The sequence below is a fragment of the Zeugodacus cucurbitae genome, chromosome 4 (assembly GCF_028554725.1).
Source record: "Zeugodacus cucurbitae isolate PBARC_wt_2022May chromosome 4, idZeuCucr1.2, whole genome shotgun sequence".
NCBI classification, from domain to species: Eukaryota; Metazoa; Arthropoda; class Insecta; order Diptera; family Tephritidae; genus Zeugodacus; species Zeugodacus cucurbitae.
In genome coordinates this window covers 53,906,640-53,928,569 of record NC_071669.1, presented here as the reverse complement: position 1 = coordinate 53,928,569, position 21,930 = coordinate 53,906,640, and the positions used below count along the sequence as shown (strand labels likewise).

Here is a 21,930-nt window from a genome sequence, read left to right as displayed (position 1 = left end):
TGCTGTATAACAAGTGTGCCCTGGAAAGCATAAATAATAATCCAGAAGTGTAATTGCAAATTTTTCAAAGTAATTGATCTAAAACTCAAAGGAAGAACTTCTACTTTGAATCTTTATTTCTGATTTGTACTCTTTGAATCGGCAGAATACAGTTGAACTTCCATAACTCGAACGTCTATAACTCGAGCTCTTGATTTGGCAATAGAAGTCAAATTTCATACAAATTACCTTCCGTAAATCGAAAGTTCTCAAACTCGGAAGTTTTTTTGTGGATTATGGTGATTCGAGTTAGGGAAGTTCAACTGTGTTTCTACGGAAGTTAGGTCAATTCTTCAAAATAAGTATAGTTTGTAAACAAAGGTAAAAGTTTCCTGTCCCATCCCATTTCTCCTCCTCTTCAAATACCAATTTGTTAGGTCAACTAGCGGGTACTACTTATGTATTAACTTATTTTACAAGTATAACTAGACATCTACTATTATATAGTGAATTGCTTAAATTAGTTAATAAATTTTGGCGTTTTTTGTTGTTGTTTTAATTGAAATTTGGCCTAACGCTGCTTAAACTTATAGTAAAATATATTAAATTCCTACATCAATACTTAGAAACTGCCATTAGAGTTAGTAATTTGTTTGTATTTTGTAGCAAACTTTCATTATTCCCAGTCAAAGTAGGTGTGCCGACGACCGGGTCTCCGCGTTTTGCTGAAGAAATAGAAAATTTCAACATTTATGCTTAAATAATACTCTAATGTCTACAAACTATTTTATGTATATTTAAATTCGATCAATAAATATTTTCTTTATATTAAATATTGCTTTCCAAGCAGCTTTATGATTTTGTTTCATTTAATTAAGACTCAAACTAATTTTAATTAACTTATATTATACAACGGCAGATTTAATACTATACTGTTAGCCATAAATGTCATAATCAGAAAAGAGTTTTCGAATTAGTCAGCGTTAAAAAATACCAAGCTTTTGAAGGATTTTGGGTCTGTTCCTAATGCTACTCATAAAACGAGAGTTCGAACGTACAAATGTACATATTACAGTCGCACTTCATAATATTGGACCCTAAAAAAATCAATAAATATGCCATTGAGCTTCAAATTGTTTTGTGCCTGACTTTTATTATACAATAAAATGAAAATAAGGAATGAAATTTGGGATTTTATGGGTTCGGTTTAGAACTGCTTCTAAAGAATGTGTCTCTGAATTCGTTCTAATTGGTCGGACTATTTTTTTCTGTTTAACATTTTGGGAGTGTGAGATCTCAAATTAAATTCAGTGGAAAAAAATCGGTTAAACTGTCTTATAAAACAAATAGACTCCTATAAATAAATGCTACAAATGAATAATTGAATTCTAGGCTTCCATAGGAATAGCAAAATTGGGTGAATCTCAAAAATAACAGTGGGCAGAGAAAATTAAGGATATTGGAAATAATGAGGTTTTCTTTCACAAAAATAATTATTTTTGACATTCTGAAACCAAAATAATTAAACAATTTGAGAAGGGAAGTCCAATTAAAATTAAAAAAATTTTGTTTTTTCGATAAACTGAAAATATGATGTTATATGAGCGTGTACTGACGAGAGGAAAATAAATTTCGGATGTAGATTAAGTTATAGCTGATCTAATGGAGTCGGCCAGAGCGTAAATTTAAACGCGATTATCTCGAAACTGTATTTTAAAAAACTGCTCGTGTTGTAATTCAAAAAGTTATTGACCGATTTATCTGAAATCTCTGAGGGTTTCCTAAAGATTACTATCGGAAGGATAAACCTAAAGTTCAAAATTTCTCGTTCAATAAATACCTTTTTGGGATCGAAAATGTCAGAAAATAGCCCTAATATTAGGTTGTCAAATATCTCTCTTCCGTTTTTTTTGCTCTTTATTCAATGCTTTATAAAAAGTGTTACAGTGATCGAATTTAGTTCAAATATGCGCCGTTTCGTTCGATAATCTGTTTCCATCAAGACGGCAACTTCATAATACCCTCTCGTAGTAGTCCCCTCCTTATTTGCGAAGAAATCGGACAGCCACTTTTCACAAGCCTCTTTTGAGTTCAACTTTACACAACCAAGGCCGTTCGCCATGGACAGAAACAGGTGGTAGTCACTTGGCGCTATGTCTGAACTATGCGATAAAACCTCCCATCCGAACTCCCGTAGCTTCTCACTAGTCATCAACGAAGTGTGTGGTCTGGCGTTGTCCTGGTGGAACACTACACCCTTCCTGTTGGCGAATTCTGGACGCTTCTGGTCGATCGCTTGCTTCAAGCGGTCCAGTTGTTCGCATTAGATGGTAGAATTAAGCGTCTGGCCATATGGGAGTAGCTCATAGTGGATGATTCCCTTCCAATCCCACCAAACACACAGCAAAACCTTCCTGGCCGTCAATCCCGGCTTGGCCACTGTTTGGGACGATTCACCGACCTTCGACCACGACCGTTTTCGCTCGATATTGTCGTATATGATCAATTTTTCGTCGCCAGTTACCATCCGCTTCCAAAATGGGTCGAGTTCGTTCCGTTTTAGCAGCATATCGCAGGCGCTGATTCGGTCCAGAAGGTTTTTTTGCGTCAAATCATGCGGCACCCATACATCAAGCTTTTTTGTGAATCCAGCCTTCTGCAAATGGTTTGGTGACTAATCGCAAGTGCCGATATAAACCGATGTTTCCCATGATTTGATCTGAATCGTCGAAACCATTCGTCCGCAGTTTCAAGGGATAGAGTACCATCCCCCAAAACACCATTAAACTCACAGAACGTTTCTCTAGCGAATATGTCTTTAACGAAGGAAAACTTTAAAATAGCGGAAGAGAGATATTTGCCAACCTAATATTTTGGATTTTTAAATGTCTATTTTGTATTGTATTTTATACATATATTTTTTTTTCATTTTATGTCTTAAACAAATACTTTAATTCTTTTGTTACCGATCATGATGGGATTTTACATTGGAAAAGGAAAAAAACGGTTGTACTTTAGAAAAATCCCTATCACCTGTAAAGATATTAAAAAAAAAAACATATTCAAAAAAAATAGGATTTTACATGGACTTCCCCTTAAGTAACTGTAACTAAAATTTGTGTAAAAAGTCTTTGCATCAAAAAAAAAAAAATTAATGTTTCTAATTTTATGCCTGTGTACTGTATTTATTAATTTTTTTTTATGAATTAGTTGTTGTTGTTATTTTTTCTTGTGATTTTTTGATGCCAAACTGATTTGTAAGCATTTCTCTTCCATTGCAAAGATTATTTTCATTTTGTATATGTACTTATAGTAATGCATGGTATTTGCTTCTAACAATTAAGTAAATACTGTGGGTAGGTTGCTGTGTTGCATTTTTCTTTATTTGTTTATTTTTTCTGTTTATTTGTTCTTTTCCTTTAATTATTGCTGCAAATATTTACTCTATTGTGGCGCTATATTCAATTTCATTTTGGCTTAATTGTTTATTTATAATTATTGTAATTTTTTAAATTTTTTTTATATTTTTTTGTTGTAAAATGCTGCAAACGTCAAACGAATTATTGTTTTTTTTTTTTGCAAAAAATGCGTGCGTGTGTGTGTGTGCGCCCTATGCAACGAAGTTAAAATGCTTTGCAATTAACTTACTTTATTGTTTCATTTTTTTGCTGCTGTTTAACTATCAATTTATTGTTGTTGTTGTTGCTTTATTATATTTATTTCTTTTTATTTACTATTTATATATGCTATAAGTGTTCTAGTATGTATATATATTGCTGCTAGTTTGTGCATTTCTTGTTTTCATCAATCTCACTATTGGCTATAGTTTACTGTTTGTTTAGAACGTTTGTTGTTGTAATATAATTTAAAAATATATATTTTTTAATTTAAAATTTTAACTCAAATTTCGCATAAATAAAAGTCTTTGTTTTTATTGTATGAGTATATGTTTATTTTTTTTTTATTTAAATTTTTATTAATAAGCAATTTAACTTAAACGAAAACTTAAAAATTAATTTAATAAAAAATACAACAGCAAAATGTTAAATTAATCTTCTTTTTACATAAAAATAATAAATAAATAATATTATTAATAATAATATGTGTTAATTGGTTATTGGTTACAGACTTTATAGTTTTCGAAATTGGTTCGAGTATAGTTTTTTAATAATATTTTTAATTTTTATTTTTTTATTTATTAATATTTAATTTTATTTTTAATTTTTAATATTTAAAGTTTTATTTTTTTCTATTATTAATTTTTAATTTTTATTTAATTTTTTTATTTAAATTTTTTTATTTTTTTCTTGTAATTATTTGGTTTTAACAATAACTATTACATTTGTATGCATAACTTACACATAAGTTAATATACAAACAACGCTTGCTGCTTTTGTTTTTGTAAACAGCTGGATCTCTTTTATTTACAATATTTTATAAAATATTTTTTTTTTTAATTTTGCATTTATAAAATATAAATATATTTCTAAACCAACACTCATGTATTAATGTTTGGTTTTGAACGCAGAGAATTTTTAATATTTTTTTTTTTAATTTAATTTAATTTTTTTATTAAATTTAATTTTAATTTTTTTTATGATAATTAAACACTTTTTGATAACGAATTTTATTAAAAAAAAAATAAATTTTAAACAATTCGCATTGGCGTTGTAACTATTGTTGAGTTGTTGTTGTTTTTATTTTTGTATTTTTTAAATTTTTTTTTTAATAATTTATTGCATTAATATTTCATACATAACTGTAACTGTGTTTTTTTTCTTAATTTTTTGTATGTGAGTGTGTGCACTTAAAAGTCTACTTATTTAAACAATAAACGTTTTTGTTCTCGCTAAACAATTGCTTTTTCATGTTAACACTCATTATTTTTTTTTATTAATTAATGTCATTTATTTTCGCAAAATTTTTTTCCGTTTAAAATTTTTTTTTTAGGGAAATCGTTTTAGTAGCGTACAGTGTGGCATAAAAGTGTAGTATACATTTAGAAAGTGTGTAAAATTTACTCTACTAATGCTTTGAAATGGTATTTCGCACAATTTTTGAGAATTTTTTATTTATACAGTATACGGCCATATGCATATGCCCACTATAGCACGAAACCTATACACACGATATATTCGTTTAATAAATATGTGAAGATTTTCGTAATGACTATAACATGAACTCTGACTATTTGTTGCTTTATAACATTAAAATATTTATTTTCGTTTTTTTCTTTAAATTGTAAAATTTTCGAAAATCACCGCTATATATTTATATTTTTCCGAAATTCGCGCTGCATATGTCGCATTAATAAAATCACGAAGTCTTTTTTCAATCACTTTGAAAAAAAGCAAACCTAATTGACTGTTTTAGCACAAATACATGGTTGCACAGTGGGTTCGCTTGCAAAATTTTTCTTTTCTATTTTCATTTTCATTTTTCAATATTTCTATATTTTATAACAAGTGTGTGTCTATATTATCAACACTTTGCAAGTCTACGACCCGTCTTTTTAAGTATATTTCATGTGAGATTCTTTTAAAATAAAAAAAAAAAATTATTTTTGCAAACCGAAAATTCACGCCGACGAGCCGGACGATATATAGTTGCCACTACCCAAATTAATTGATATATTATTCTCACTGCCGCCCACCAAACCCGACGACAACTCGCTAGCTTTATGCGTCGGCGAGTGATTCGGTGTAGAATTGCTGCTCTTCGGCTTGCGGAACCAATTACCCAAACGTCGACGTCCCAATGAGCCGGTCTGACATTCGCTCACTGTGCCGCTGCCGCCGCAGGCGTCACGTGTGTGTGCCGATTTCTTCGGCAAAGTGTCGCTGTACTTGTGCTTTACTGGCGATTCGGGCACCGAACTGTCGCCGCTAGTTGCCGAAGTGCCGCCTGCATTCACGCCTGTGCTCACATCCGCCATGGACCAGTGTCGTGTTGCGCCGGACAAACACGCACTAGTGCCGGTAACACCACCACTACTATTACTGTTCTCGCATTCGGGCAACTCATAATCGGATTGATCTGAGTAATCGCGCTCATCGTACGCATACTCGAAACCGGTCATTTCGGAGACATAGAAAGCCTTACCGCCGAATTGCCGCTCCAGCGCCAGCGTGCTGAGGAAGCGATGCTTGCGGTTGGCCGAACGGAAACTGAAATCGAACCACTTGTCACGCGCCTCACAGTAGATGCGCAGCGAATTGCGTATGTTGTGGCCGAACATTTTGCCGTCGCGCACATTCACGACGCGACAGCGATCGAGAAAGATGCGTCCCTTGTAGATGAAGTGACTGCGCTTGATGATGTCGCGCTTGCAGTAGATCAGCTGGTTGTCGAAGAGAAAGAGCGTGCAGCTGCTGTTCCAGAGATTCTGCTTTTGGCGCGTCGCGTCGATTTGCAGGAAGAAGCGTGTGCTGTGCAGATGTAGTGGGGGACCCTTGAAGTTCTGGAAACTCGCCTGATGGCGCGCAATTGTCTCGCTGTGTCGTTTGCCTGAGAGAAAGAGAGAAGAAAGAGTAGCGAAATTAGTTTTGGTCTTGGAATAAATTTCGTAGACTATCTACCTTCATTCACCGCCTCTGTGATGCCGCGCATTGCCTCCAATGCCAAATCGATTTTCTCATATGTATCGGGTATATCCAATTGACTGACATCGATTTGCTCGTATTCGCCCAATTCATGTTCGGGCATTTCACCGCATTTGGTTGCGCCCTTGAGTATTTCACTGAGATGTAGTGGATAACGGCAAATGCGCTGTACGGGTGCCAAGAGGTGTGCAGAGAGTGGGAGTTCAGCTAGGTTCTCGGATTCGCGACAACTGGAATGAATGAAGAAATAATGTTAGATTGCAAAGAATAATTGTTTAAGTGTAATTATTTCGTAATTTATCGATATTAATTTATTGATAATTAATCGATAACAAATCTATTGATAATTAATATATATCGATATGCCGATAATTAATCGATTTTTTGGAATTATTCAAATAGTTTGGATGATCTTATAATTTCCAAAACAACAATAATTTTTCTAAAACTTATCGATATACATTTCTCGAATTCGGACCATCCATCTATTATTTCGACCTAGAGGGTCCTTTCACAAACAAATAAAGCTCGGATATTCTTCATACTCTTAATATTTAGAGAATATTTTTACTTACTTGTCCAAAATGGTTCTGGCATCCTTGATGCGATCGTAAGTCTCCAATTCTATGAGCGCACGTGGATATGCATTGCAATAGGTTGAATAGCAGAGAAAACCCTTGTGCTGTAAATATAATAAAATATTTCAGTAAAAAGTTCAAAAAAAATATCAGGAATCGACTCACCATTTTCAAGAAAACTTTCGCCACCTGATTCTGTTCAATGCCCTTACGCAAGGCCTCGAGGAATTTACGCTGAAACTTGTAGATCGCCGTGATGTTGGAGAAGATCAAGCGGATGCTATTCGGTGAAAAGATGTCGATACGCTTGCTCATCGCTGGCAAATAACTGTTGAAGAAAAATGAAGAATAGAAATGAGTAAAACAACAACAAAAAATTAAATCTCGCATTACTCACCCCTCACAAATGGCGGCCAACAGCTTGACATAGTTAACCTCGGTGTCGAGCAGCTCTTTGACCGCGCTGCGACGCAACATATCCGCGCTGTCGAGTATCACATTAATGCTGCGTGATGGGGCCAAAGCATTTGACGGAGTTGTGGCATCCGCCGCGCCGCCTCCAACACCGCTGAGTGGCGAGTGATTGCTGTCATTGCTGGGCGCATTGTTGAGACTCGCATACGAGGGCGATTCAATCACAATGGTCGTTACATTATTCTCATCCACCATGGTGGCATCCAAATCACAAGCAACTGTGGTCGCAGCCGTCGGAGAGGCGGTCATTGTGACTGTGGATGTTTGCAGTGGTGTTGTTGTCGGGTTCGAGTCTGCAGTTGCGGTTGCTGTAGTTATTGCTGTTGTATTGGATTTAGTGAATTTTCTGAAACTGCTGCGTTTTGTTGTAGGCGCCTCTTGTTGTAACGCTGACGTATTTGTTGTCATTTGCGAAAGGAAGAACACATCCGTTTTGGGACTCTGTATGACGCGCACGAACTCCTTGGGGAACCAACCGAGTTCGGGGTCAAGTATCTCTTCGACTAGCGTGTTATTGTCGTCTTTACGTATGCGTCCAAACCACCAGGGACCGACCTCTTTGCGCAGCACTTCGATTAGTGTGCCACGTTCGAGGCCGAGCTCTTGTGGACCGGCCGCCGTGAAGCTGTACAGCACTTCAGCATAAATCGGATAGTAGTTGGGTGCTACAAGTGTGTGGAGAAAGAGTTTGTATTACAAAATTGTGCTTATTACAAACGCAGACAGTCGAGAGGGTCTACACTCAACTAATTGAATTTAATTGTGCTGCCGTGGCGTCGGTTATGTCACCACTTGCATACCAATGAAACTCAGTCTCAATCTCAAACTTACCTTCTTCATGTGAGGTTACGCTGTCGCTATCACTGTCGTCCATATCTGTAAAGATAGAAATCAAAGCATGAGCATCGTGCAATCAAGTTCACTTCACACAAGCAATTTGCGTGTATTAATTCGTCCTTTGTGACTTACCGCCAGTTCGGCCAATGCCGCACGTATCCAAGCCATTGGGTTGACTTAGCGAGCGCGCCGGTAGCGATTCGGGCGCCTCGCGTTCCATGCTGCCGCCATACATTTCCATGCGTTTGAGTATCTTTGCTTTGGCATTAAGCGCTGTTGTTGCCGACTGATCTGTGATGCTGGTCGCTTTGGCTGAGTTGGCGCGTCGCACCGTGCGCATTTTCTGTATGACCTTGAAGAGAGAGAACGTAGAATCCGGTTAATTAAATACCAATTAAAGCGATATGCGGTGGGAACTTTGAGTTAAAGAATGAAGTGTAGTAGTTGGTTGTAGACTGCAAGTCGCAAGAGACAAAAGAAAAGGTGCATATAAAAGTATTGCGTCTACTCAAATGGCTCTGTAACCACTTGTGGGTATTTATGCTGTCTGTAGCTCTTAACTTATTTTGAAATTTACATAACGAGTCGCAGTTTTTATAGGCGAATGCATGAAAATAGTTCAGCGGATCGTAGGTTACAAAACACAAAATTATAAGAGACAATTTTCTAAACGCGGTAGAATTTTTAAATATTCTGTTAACAATAGAAAGCTTTACATTCGTGGAACTTTCTCATAAGAATCAGCTTTAAGGCGTGAAACCGAAAAATAAGTTCAAAGGTCACTGCGTAAAACTTGCTCGACTTGTTTTGGGATTGAAGAAAGACTATATAAGAAAGAACTTGGAACCGGAAAAGGAGGTCAAAGGTCATTGCGTGACCTTGCAACCGATTTTTCGGTAGTAAAACTAGTTCGACTTGTTTTGGGATTAAAATAGCCTATGTAAGAAAGAATTTAGAACCGAAAAAAGAGGTCAAAGGCCATTAGGTGAACTTGGAACCGATTTTTCGGTATTAAAGCTTGCTCGACTTCGCTTGAGATTGAAGAAAGACTATGTTAGAAAGAACTAGAACTCGGTGAACCTCAGAAGGTCAAAGGTCATTGCGATAAAATTCGTCTATCATACCGAAATTGTCCGTAATTCTTTTCAACCAATTTGCTACCCATTCACTATCCATCAGAACTAATTTAAAGCTGTCCAACAACAACAACAATGTACTATTGACACTTACCTTCTCATTTGCAATGCGTTGTGCTGAAGCCGTATTCGAGCTTGCCGCACTGACACCACCACCACTGCCACTCGCCGGCAGCATAATGCGCGAGTATTGCTCATCATTGTCCAGTTCGATTTGTATGCCAGAATCACCGCTATTGCACTTGTCACGACGATTGTACTTTGTCTTGCGTCGCTCCTTGGATGAGCGCCATATAAGCGGACCGAAACGATATTTACCCGTTGTAGCCTCAAGCGCGGAATTGGTCGTGGCAGCATCTGATTGATTTTCACTTGAACTAATCGCATTGGTGCCACCTACACCACCAGCTGCTGAGGTGGCGTTTGTTGTCGACGTTGAGTTGGTTATGACAAGCGCTGATGTGCTGTTGCTGCTTGTTATCTGTTGCGGCTGCTGTTGTTGTTGTTGCGCTGGCTTATTGAAATTGGTGAGCGTGCGTTTGAATTTCTGCAACACACCTACACTTTGACTACTCGGCAGGCTTCCCAATGGTCGGCCGCTGTTGTTGTTGTTGCTGTTACTTTGGTTATTTGCTGTTGCCGTGACCATTGTCGGTGTGGATTCACCAGACGCACCAGACGAATCGGTGGTGCGCGTATGTAATACGACTGTAGTGGCAGCAGCACCAACGGCAGCGTAGTTGAGCTCCTCCTGTAGAGCGTCTGTGAGGGAAGGGCTTGATACGGCCCGCATTTGGTGGGTCTGCAAGGAGAGCGAGAGAGAGAGAAGTGTTGGTTAGTTATAGGTGCATGAGATGAAGATATATGAGATGAATATAATCGAAGAAAGAATTTTATATTTGAATTTTGATAAAAATATGACCGAAAATTAAGTGAGAATAATAATATAAATATTTTGAGGGTAAGTTATTATTAATTTTAATAAAATACAAAAAAATGTAAAAATATCTGAAATTTATTCAAATAAATTACAGTAAAAAATATTTTGACTAATATATATTGATATATTTTATTAATTAAAAATTATAAGATTAAACAATTTATAATTTTAAGTAAAAATATATAATATTGAAAATAATTTACACTGAATATAATGAAAAAAAATTAAAGAAATATTTTTTACTAATAAAAAAAAATAATTATTTAAATTAATATAATAAATATATTTTAATGAAAAAAATGTTAATAAAAAATCAATTTTTTATATTATTAAAAAACTAATAAACTATAAAAAAATAAAGTAACTAAAATAATATTTAAAAAAATTACTAATAACATTTTAATTAAAAACATAACAAAAAGTTTATTTCATGAAATTAATTTTTAAATATTCATATAATTTACTTTTTTAAATAGATACCATTAATAATAAAAAATATTTTTTTTTTAATAAAAATATACAAAAATGTAACAATCTCTTATAATTATACAATAATAAAAAATATAAATATTTTAATAAATTTATAAAAATATTTTTATTTGGTTTAACAAATTATGATTTGCGCTTTTGATTTTCTTTGACTGCGTACATATTTCAATAAACTTATTATGGAAATTCGCGTCCATTCTAAATTGCATTGCAAATAAATTAACGTTTTTTTTTCGTTAGAAACGCTTATCTATAGAAACTAATAATCTTATAAGTCATTTTCAAGTTGGCGCCGTCAAATAAATTTGCCATAAATGTGCACGAGTACCCGGTAGGAAATACAGCCGTTCTTAGGCTGCCATTAGAGTTTATTATTAATAAAAAAACGCTTAAATGCCTAGAATGAGAAGCTTTATCTTTATCTTTAGATTAGCTTTATAAACTGAAGATGTTTTCAACATATAATGCTCATTTTTTCTTAGAAAAAAACGTAAAATTTTTTGAGCCACACGGAAAAATTAACCTATACGTAAATAACGAAATTATATGTGCACGAATTCAAACTATTAAAAATTAAAATAAAAGGCCCTAGCGAAGTTTTGTTTTTTGTTTAATTATTTGTAGCAAAAATACACTGAAATTCCTTTAGTATATGCGAAAAAAAAATAGGAAGTAAAAATATGGTTCATAGAAAATATTTATCAGTGCATGTTAAAAAAATAGTTAGTTTTTAAAATATTTTGATGAATTAAGGTTGTCAGTTATTAATAAGCTTTTCTTTATGAATTTTGACTTGATTAAGACGTGATGGCATTGAATTAAACAAACATTTGAGCGGGGTCATATTGATTTAAGTCTATTTTAGCTGTATTGTCTTTTTTACCCTTTTGCGGTATCTATCGCCATAGATCCCCAATAGGGTACAAATACGGATTTTTTGCTAGCCAGTCCAAAAGCGGTAGTTTTCTGGTCTCGAAAAACGTTTTAGTAAGATTTACATTGTGAATTGAAGCATTGTCTAGCTGGAAAGTCCAATTATCCCCGTAAATTTGTCCTCGAAATTCTCTTAATTTATCATCGAGTAACTCTAAATACATCGATGCATTAATTTTTGTCGATTTAAAGCATATTGGGGTCTTCCCTGCACAATAAAAGGCAGCCCACACCATTATGGAATCTATGGCCTATGCTTTGGGCATGATACAAGTAGTCTACGATGTGTTTTGTCAAAGTGTTATAGATATACATATTTATTCAAAACTTTTCACAAAAATGTCGATTTTAATCATTTTTCAAATAAATGATTTCAAATACAATAATTTGGTCTAACCTTTTTTAGTAAAAAATTATTATTACTAAAAATGTGTATTTTTTCAAGCCTTAAACATTTTTTAACTTTATAGTTCTAACTTATATACTGTAAATTAAAAGCTGTAAACAATTTTACATTTCAAAAATAAAATCAAAATAAAATAACATTCAAGTTTTAATTCACTTTTTTTAAATTATATTTATTATTTTTTTAGTTAAAGCTATTTTGAGCATTAATGAATACATTTTATTAAACATTTTCGATTTTTTTCCTACTGGGTGCATACATATGCAGTACAACGTGTCGCTTATCATTTGTAAAGTCATAAATACCGAAACAATAAATTTCGATATTCCCACAACGGCACACTTATGCCTATATGTTTGCGTACATATGTGTAAATAGGTAAATTTATATGCATATCATTTTTCATGTATGAGTGTGGACAAAATTACATATTTATTTACATATGTACATATGCCTATTCAGAACTCATGTTCACGCTTTTATACATATACATATATATATATATACATACATGTTAAATACCAATGCGTTTCAAACAAACCAATATTGATAAAAATTTGTGCAAATCAATCATTTGACAGGTAAACATGCTTCCACCAAATAAATGCTACAATTATTCTCTATCTAGTTGTGTGTATGATATATACCTACATCCATAAGTCCATAAGCAATTGATCATTTAAAAGAATTTTCCACATATCATGAACTCCAAGGAATACAAGAAGTCAACGTTCATTTCATTTATATTTTATCAAACTGCCTGATTAAGGTATATACATACATACATACTAATGTTCATTTGTAAATACGTCAGCATGATTACCTAGAACACATGTACGCGTATATCCGTTGGCAATTGTTAGCTGTACATATGATCAACATGTGATAAACAGCAGCTACACAAGTGAACTTTGCATTTCCAACTGTTCGTATATATGTCTTTTTTATATAACAAATTTAGATGCTATTAGATATGCATGTATATTCTATATACATACAAACAAATGCACCCTTTTGTGTACAAATTTAATATAATGACTAATGATTCAAGACATTGCGGCGTCTCAGTTTACTCAGCCTTTCTATTATTAATAACTTAGTGGTACTTCAAAGTGTATATATATTTATACATACATACATACTCTTTTTAGTGATGTTAACTATTTTTCAATGAAATTTAAATACCTAACTTGTGCAATCGTCCACTTGTTGTGTGGTTAAATTGATAACGGTAATTATTAACCGAAAAAGTATGAATTGACATTTTGTTGTGATATTGCAAAGAGATAATGCGGTTTTATTTGGAAAATTTATTTACTATGGAAACTAGATAAAAATAATAAAAATATATTAAATAAAAATTCAAAAATATTAGAGAATATTGAAAAATTAAATAAAATTGAAATTAGCATTTAACACCATTATTAACAACCAGCAGACCACTCCGGCTTCGCACGGGCTTAAACAAACATTTCAAAAGTTACTTTGTCGTTTCTTGCGTGGACTCATTTTAAAAAAAGTAAAATTCGAACATGAAATTATATTTTATTTGTAAGGAGCTAAAACTTTATTACGAACTCTAGTCTTTGGTGTCCGTTGTCTTTCTTTCTGATTATGAAGGCGTTGGAAACGCTCAGAGTTCGATGGCCTAGTGCAAACTTGTATATTTCTAATATTTTGTTCTTCAAGCCGCTACACACACTCCGTACTCGAGGCAGGTTTTTAAATTTTGTTCAGCACACAGCTAGGAGCGCTCGTTCCTAGACTTTCTGGAACGCGATTGCGATGCGGAGAGAATGACTTGCAGGACGATTTTCACTTTCCGATTAAGATTCTCCATCACGGAGTCTTTCTGATACCCTCACCTGGGAACTATTTCCAGAAAGTTGAGATTCTAGCAATAAATATAGCCTATATTACTCGGGGTGAATGTAGCTTTCCAATGGTGAAAGAATATTTGAAATCGGCACAGTAGTTTTTGAGTTTATTCATTACAAACATACATGCAAATCTTTCCTCTTTATAATAGTAGTATAGATTTAATGTTTAAAATCCTAAATATTTGCATAGAAAGCTTTTTAAGAGCTTTACGGAGCTTTTCTTTCAATTAATTATTTTTTTTATTTAATCAACTTAATGATGCAAAAAAGTAATACACAGTTGAACTTCCCCAACTCGAATCATCATAATCCACAAAAAAACTTCGAGTTAGAGATACTCGAATTTAATTAAAGTAATTTCTATAAAATTTGATTTCTATTGCCACTCCAAGAGTTCAAGTTATGGAGAATTTCGGCGTATTGCTATGTTGTTAATACCTTCAAAGCAACATTTTTTTATTGAGAATAATCTAATATAGTTTATCAATGGAAATTTTACCGTTATAGACTGTCAACAAAACCATTAGTGGCATTTATTAAAGATTTTGAATGAAATTTTAATGAAAATGAAGAAGTGCATAAGTCGACTTAAGTGAAATATGAGAAAAAACTTGCATTTTTTGACAAATAATACCTTTTTAATATCTGGTTGGTATATTTATTTTGCTTTTCTTTCCAATCTTTATTGTATAATTCATCAAATTATTGTTAATAATGCTGAAATATTATTTTTTTTTTACATAAAAATTTTACTTTTTTGTCCATATATCAGTCATTTATTGGTAATTCTCTTGAAGTGGCTTCACTGAAGTGCTTTCTTCGTCATCATTTTTTTTTCTCATGAGCAAAATAAAAGAAATATAACTATATTTTCTAATTCTTAAAATGTTTTGGAAGCAAAATTACTTTTTTGAGATAATTTTTTTTTTTTAATTTTTCCGTTCTTTTTTAGCTTACGAAGCGAAATAACTTTTTTAATATGAATTTTTGTAAACTTTGTTTTTTACTTTTTAGTTTTTAGTTTTTTAAGCTAAAGTTGAAGCAAAATTACTTTTTTGAAAAAAAATTTTTATATTAGTTTTGTTTTTATATTTTTTAGTTTTTTTAGCTTACGATGAATTATTGGTAGCTTATAGTAAAGTGCTATCATTTAAATATAGTTTGGCTTTGGCTATATGGATTCCATTAAGATGAGCATAGTCTTTTCTTCTAAAATTGTATGATTTTTGTTAGAAATATAAAAAAATTTGTTTTTTTTTAAGAAAATATTTCTAAATTAACTTCAAAAGTGCAGTTTTGAAAATTTACAAAATTGGACTTAAGCTTTTTTTTAGAAAAAAAATGACATGTTTGCAGTTGTTAAACAATGAGAATGATGCATTAACAAACTCAAGTGTACCAAAAAATATATGGCCCATTTTGCGATTATTTGCATATGTATGTATGTAGTATATTCAGTATCCATATAAAAAATCTAGCGTCTATCATTGTTGGCTGCTAGTGGACGCCACTTGTTTGCCTTAATTTGCATCGCTGTTTGATTTGCGCTCCCACTCCCACTCTCCCTTTCACTTAATTAAACTCTATATACTTTAACTTTTATTTGCACTACAAATATTGTGAGCCCATAACTCTCAATTTCTCGTAATTTATGGCTCTCCCCCCCCAAAAAAAAAAGGAACACAAATATTAATTAAAAGCTAAAGTGTCAATTTCTACCTTCTCCTTGCGCACGGAGTAGCGTCCATGCCGTCTACTCCCATTATGCCTGTCATATTCACGCTTCGCACGCTCACTGGCGCCCGGCGGTCCAGCATCGAAGTCCCAAAACTTAATCAGACCATATGTATCGATCAGCGTTGGTATGATGAGACGCTTCATGGCGCGACAATTAAACGCTCAGCAGCGAGCAGCGCGTAAATACGCTGGTGTGCTTTTGGAGTCAGTAATATTGCCGTTAACAATTGTTAGTTTATATTTTTTTTTTTTGAAAATAAACGCGCCGCGCAACACTTCAACCGAGCAATAGACACTTAGAGCCACCAATCAACTTCAACAAAAATAACCGTTAGATTTTCAGATTTACCGACAATGTCAACACCGACGCGCTGATAAAGCTAAACTAATTCTGAAAACACTTAACATTGCCTGTCCATTCCATGCCAAAAGGGACGTAACAAGTTGGCATTACTACTGCTATGGCCAACAAACAGACACATATACATATGTATATTGATAAACAATAACAATTACAACAACAACAATGCGCTGCTGATTGCGAATACTCTCTGTGAAAGTGTTGTTGTTGTTGTTCGTTATTTGCTATCAACAAATGGGCAAATATTGATTACGCAGGTGTATTATCAACAAATAGCACTACAACAAAAACACAAGCAATGACAACAACAACACCACGGTAAACAGCTGTCTCACTGTTGAGTTGCGGCATTGTGTTAAAGATTATTTTAATTTGCTTCAAAGCAAAAAGTCAATTTCGCTTTGTTTTCACACACTCTTCCCCATACGCGCTGGCAACATGTTGCTATCAACAATCAGCGCAACACAACGCCAAGTGCAGCGCCGATGCCGCTTTCCTTGTGATAATAAAAGTCAATTGTGTGGTGTGTGTGCTTATCGCCTGCGTGCTTGTATACGGAATGCCTCGCAGTGAGGTCAGACTGTCAATCGTAAACGGTTATCGCTCAATAATCGTTGCATAGTTGCAGGCGCATAATGGCTGTTACTCACTACTACATGTGTGCTGTTGTTGTTGCTCACTGCTATTACTAACTCAATGAGTTGAATTTAATCGTGTGCTCATATAAATCTGTGTTTGGCTTGTCATCATTGCGACCATCAATTGAACTGCCCAGCCATTATGCGGCATACACAATGCCTAATGAAGGTTGTGGCTAGCTATGAATGGCAGGACACAGGTAAAAGGCATTGCATGCATTAGATAATATTAAATTCATCGTGCTGACACTGTTTGTCTTTTATGTTTATTTATGCTATAGAAATGCTATGAAATTCATAAATAGCTAATATTAGCTTGTAATTATATGAATGTATGTGTATATGGACACTCCACTCGTTGGCCAGTACATTGTGCGGTTAACTGTTGCTCATGAAGCATTCAAATGTCATTAATAATAACACTAATACTACATAAGTGTCTATATATTATTAGTCCTTATATTATTTCATTAATACAGTGGTGTGCTAAAAAATAGTATGTAGCTTGGAAGCATCTTCAAAAAATAACGGGAATTTTAAAATTTCGCTGGTTTGAAGAGGCCAATTGAACATTTTTTATTTTTTTCTTATGGTGATATGCTTTAGGGGCATACGATACAATTTCTGATGATTTTTGCTTGTTAAAAGTTCAGACTTCGTTACCTGTTCGTGAATTCTTGACCAAAAACGATATTGTAACAATGCCCCAGCCTCCATATTCGACAGACATGGCTCCGTGTTACTTTTTCCTATTTCTTATTAAAATAAAGAGAACTGTTGAGGACCGATGTTTCACAAGAATTTGATAAATGACTGAAAGAGCTTAAGGTTATCCCAAAAAGCAAGTTTAAGAAGTGTTTTGACGATTGGAAGAAGCGCTGCCATATTTGCATAATATCGAATGGGGTCTATTTTGAATGGGACAACCTTAATGAAGTCGAATAAATAAAGATATATATATTTTTAACTAAAATTCCCGTTATTTTTTGAACACATCTCTTATAAACATATAACAAAAATCCCATGATCTATATTGTTATGTTACCAAGTCTTGTGACATGCCTAATATTTGGAAGAACGAATCTAAGAACTAATTAAAATTTATTTTTGCAATTATTTTAAACAATTTATTCCCAGAGAGGCGAAAAGAAGTTAAAACTTAAACTAAGAAGATAATTTCTTACAACTTTAAGGTCCTCCTGAGGCCTAGATATATTTAAAATAACTTAAATCTGTAATTAATTGTAAAGTTCTACCATGACTGTAGATGTTTAAAATTTCATTCAGTTTGAACTGTTTTAAAATTGTTTGATGAGTTTGCTAGAAATATAACTAAATTCGGAGATTAAAATGCTAAATACTCTAGTTCAAAAATAGTTTCTGAATATAATTTCATTTTCTGAAAATAATTTAGAGATCTTTTTAAACCTTCCCCAAGGATTGTACGATACAAAGTTTATAGTTTCTTAGTTGCAGCTAAAAAAACAGGTGTAATATCTTAAAAATATTATCTGAAAATTTGAAGTTGATTCGATAATTACTTTTCGAGTTATTCGACAAATAACAACGAGCGCTCGGGATCTCCAATACGCTAGTGTGAAACTTTAAATGCGTTTTTCTCAAAACTATGTTTTTTGAACTGGTGACAATTGTAACTCGATAATCGCACAGTAGATTTTAATGAAATTTACACAGCTATTAGAATACCTAATAATCTTGGGTCTCATCGAAGCTTTTTTTCAAAAATTTCGATTTTTTAAGACCAATTAACTGTGAATTTTTTCTAAAAAAAAATTCCTGAGGCAGTCATTTTGTTAATTTTGAAAAAAAAAGTTTGGTTCAAGCCCAGGGTTATATATTTATAAAACAAATTTTTTTATCCGATTGATTTTAGATGAATCTCCAAGGACTTAGGAGGATTGTCACCGCAAGAACATTTTTTTGAAACTGGGTCAACACAGACAGCTATAACTTTGGGAATTATATTTTTTTTTAAATTTTCGTGACTTTAAGTCAAAACATTGTATAATAATGCCATATTATTACTTTTGTAAAATAACATGATTTAATAGCAAAAAAAAATTACTGAAAATTCTCATTTTTCGTGTCTCTGACTACCCCAAACCCCTTAAGTAGTTATTATGACGATTCTATGATAACATATGTTAATAACTTATATCTATAGATATTCTCAAATTGATATAGATTTGTATGACGTCACTGTATGCTCTATATTGCGATTTTTAGATCTTTAGGGTGTACCTATAGCACTATTTTCATAAAAAAATTCAAAAAATGTATTGAATCAAGTTAAATTATTTTTTCATACATTTTTTGAAATATAGATCTCAAAATATTTGTTTGCTTAAAATGTAATTTTTATTCAAGCTTTAGTCTTTCAGAAAGTTTCAGAGTTGTTATATTATAGTAAATCAGTTTTTTGATAGACTCATGACACCATGTTTCTGTTTCTATGTACAGCACTGTAAATATAGCATCTACTTTGTGTACCAATAAATATGTATGTATGTATAAATGTACTTGTATGCTCGATTCGACTTATGGTGGACAGCTGCTTGTATTTAACCAACAATCGCCAATATTGTTTGCCCCATAGATTGCTGCTTCATTGTGCAGATTTTCTATGAAATGCTATTAATATTTATAGTTTGGCTTTATTGCGTACCGAACAAGGACGACAGCGCTTATTTATCATAGGTGCTTTATTGATGGGCACAAATATACAATATATACAGACATACTAATGCATGTCGATATTAGCAATATATTAATAATTGAATATAATTAAAATCAATTGGATATGAAGTACATAGATATTATGTGTGTGGAATGGTACACACTAGGGATGATTTGTATAAAGTCTTTCTGAGAATTGCATTGTTATCAGTAAGAATACTTTCAATGACATTGCTTACTAGCTGTAGACTCTTTGTTATATTGCATGAAGTTTGAACTACTAGTACTACACCAAAAAGAACTAGTTTTATATTATTTTTAAATTAGTTCGTTTTACTGCTGGTTAATCACCTACAATGCTCTTAACGCGTATACCAACCAACTAAAATTCATTCATTGAAGTTGAACGCACGCAAAAAGTATCAATATTATAAAAGTGTGAAATTTGAGCAGAATCGCTGGGGGAAATGTAATATATAATATAATTGCAACAAAGCACAATGACTTTTAGTGGTGGTTGAATTTTAATTGAAGTGGAAGTAATTAAATGTTGTCCGTATGTACTCGACGATACTTTTACCTAACACACCGCTCATATAATTAATTGTGTGAAGTAGATACTTTATTGGAATGTTGCGAATATTACATTTCAAATTATGTAAAAATACATTTACATATGTATCTACATACATAAGCGAAGTCATTTCCACTTAGAGAAGTTAAAAATTGCTATGAGACTATAATTACTTAACTCAGGATGACTACCTATGTAAATGTATTTTGGGGGTAGTTTTACTATAGTGAAGCGCTTGGCAACTGTAGCAATGTAATTTTTTTGTACATTTGAAGTAAAGTGGACTGGTCTGAAAGTGCCTAGTAACATACTGGTTTCAAATGGAGTAGTTGTGTTTAACTTTTCAAATTTTCTGATAAATAATAACATTTAAAGTAAAAATTAATTTTTTTACTAGAACTAGTTACAAACTAGTTACATATGGAGTAGTTGTTTTTTAATAAAAAACGTACAAATCTGATTTCATTAGAAATTTCTAACAAAATTCTGCTCATAAAGGACTAGTTTTGTATAGACTCAAACAGAGCTAGTTCCAAAGCGACTAGTTGTTAATTTTTTTGTACATAATATATATTTTTTAAGGCAAACACAGTTTACCGTGTCTATAATGTCGCGGAAGTACGTATATAATCGTTCTTAATTGAACCGGCAAGACTGCCATTGGAATTTTTCTACTGGGTTATGGAAAGCGCTCAAAATTTACTTACGAATATTTTTATAAATCTAATGAATGAAAGACCATGAAAAATTTGTATAAAACAAATGATCTTATGACATGAGAGAATTTAATTTCGGTCATTGTTCGGTTGACCGGAAAACCGCTGCAAAATGACTATGTCTTCTTTTATTTGACCGCAAACAACTTGCACGTTGCAAGAGAGGGTAGCTGGATGGGAATTTAGAAACATAAAGAAGTATGTATACATACATATATACGTTAAGAATATGCTTGTAAGTGACCAGAAGAGTTAGTAGAGCAGAAACGGTCCGGACCACATTTAGGCAAGGTGTAAAAAGTAACCACCAAAAAGCGCTTCCAGCGCCAATGTAAGCAAACTCAGTAACGCAAAGGTGGTCAGTAAGCTGTTATACTATATGGCAAACTGGTAGCTGCCGATATGCTGTGGGAGCGCGTAAACTCAACTCAGCAAGCGTCACTATGAAGCGTGTTAATGATGCAGTGTGTGAGAAGCGGGCATTTTACCTGCAGTCAGCAGGTTAAAAATGACTCCAGTTAATGATGATTATAATGATGATGGCTTTTGTGCAGTGAATCATGGAAGAAATATGTATGCAGCTATGTAGAAATGTATGTACGCCAAGGGAAAGCAAAGGAAACTCGAAGAAAGATGATACGAAAAATGAATAAAAACAAAAGAGATGCATAAAAGAAAAATTTTCTATGAAGAAAAATTGAAACTTGGGAGTAATGTGAGCTGTTAGCGCAGTTATGCAGTCGTTGAGGTATTGGAAGTATAAAAGAAAAAAAAATAGTAAAAAAATGAATTTAAAAAAAAAATTAAAAAATTTAAAAAAATTACAAAAAAAAAATGCAACAGCGAATGCAAGCAAAAATACACCGAAGTTATAATCAAATTGAAGTGAGTAAAAAGGTGAAGGTAAAGCGGAGAAAATTATATTTTATATGGGAGAATGAGAATACTGTGTG

General features: G+C 33.1%; 1 protein-coding gene across 1 annotated transcript in view; it reads right to left on the bottom strand.

Moving 5' to 3' along the window:
* Positions 1-5,023: 5,023 nt before the first annotated feature.
* Positions 5,024-21,930, bottom strand: part of LOC105211052 (uncharacterized) — a 319,612-nt gene continuing 302,705 nt past the window's right edge. The window contains exons 11-18 of the mRNA XM_011182319.3: positions 9,701-10,408; positions 8,603-8,822; positions 8,465-8,509; positions 7,557-8,298; positions 7,325-7,487; positions 7,157-7,263; positions 6,558-6,811; positions 5,024-6,486 (exon numbers count right to left, since the gene is read on the bottom strand). Of these exons, the coding sequence (XP_011180621.3) occupies positions 5,558-6,486; positions 6,558-6,811; positions 7,157-7,263; positions 7,325-7,487; positions 7,557-8,298; positions 8,465-8,509; positions 8,603-8,822; positions 9,701-10,408 (3,168 nt within the window). The 3' untranslated portion in view covers positions 5,024-5,557. The remainder of the gene's footprint in view (positions 6,487-6,557; positions 6,812-7,156; positions 7,264-7,324; positions 7,488-7,556; positions 8,299-8,464; positions 8,510-8,602; positions 8,823-9,700; positions 10,409-21,930) is intronic.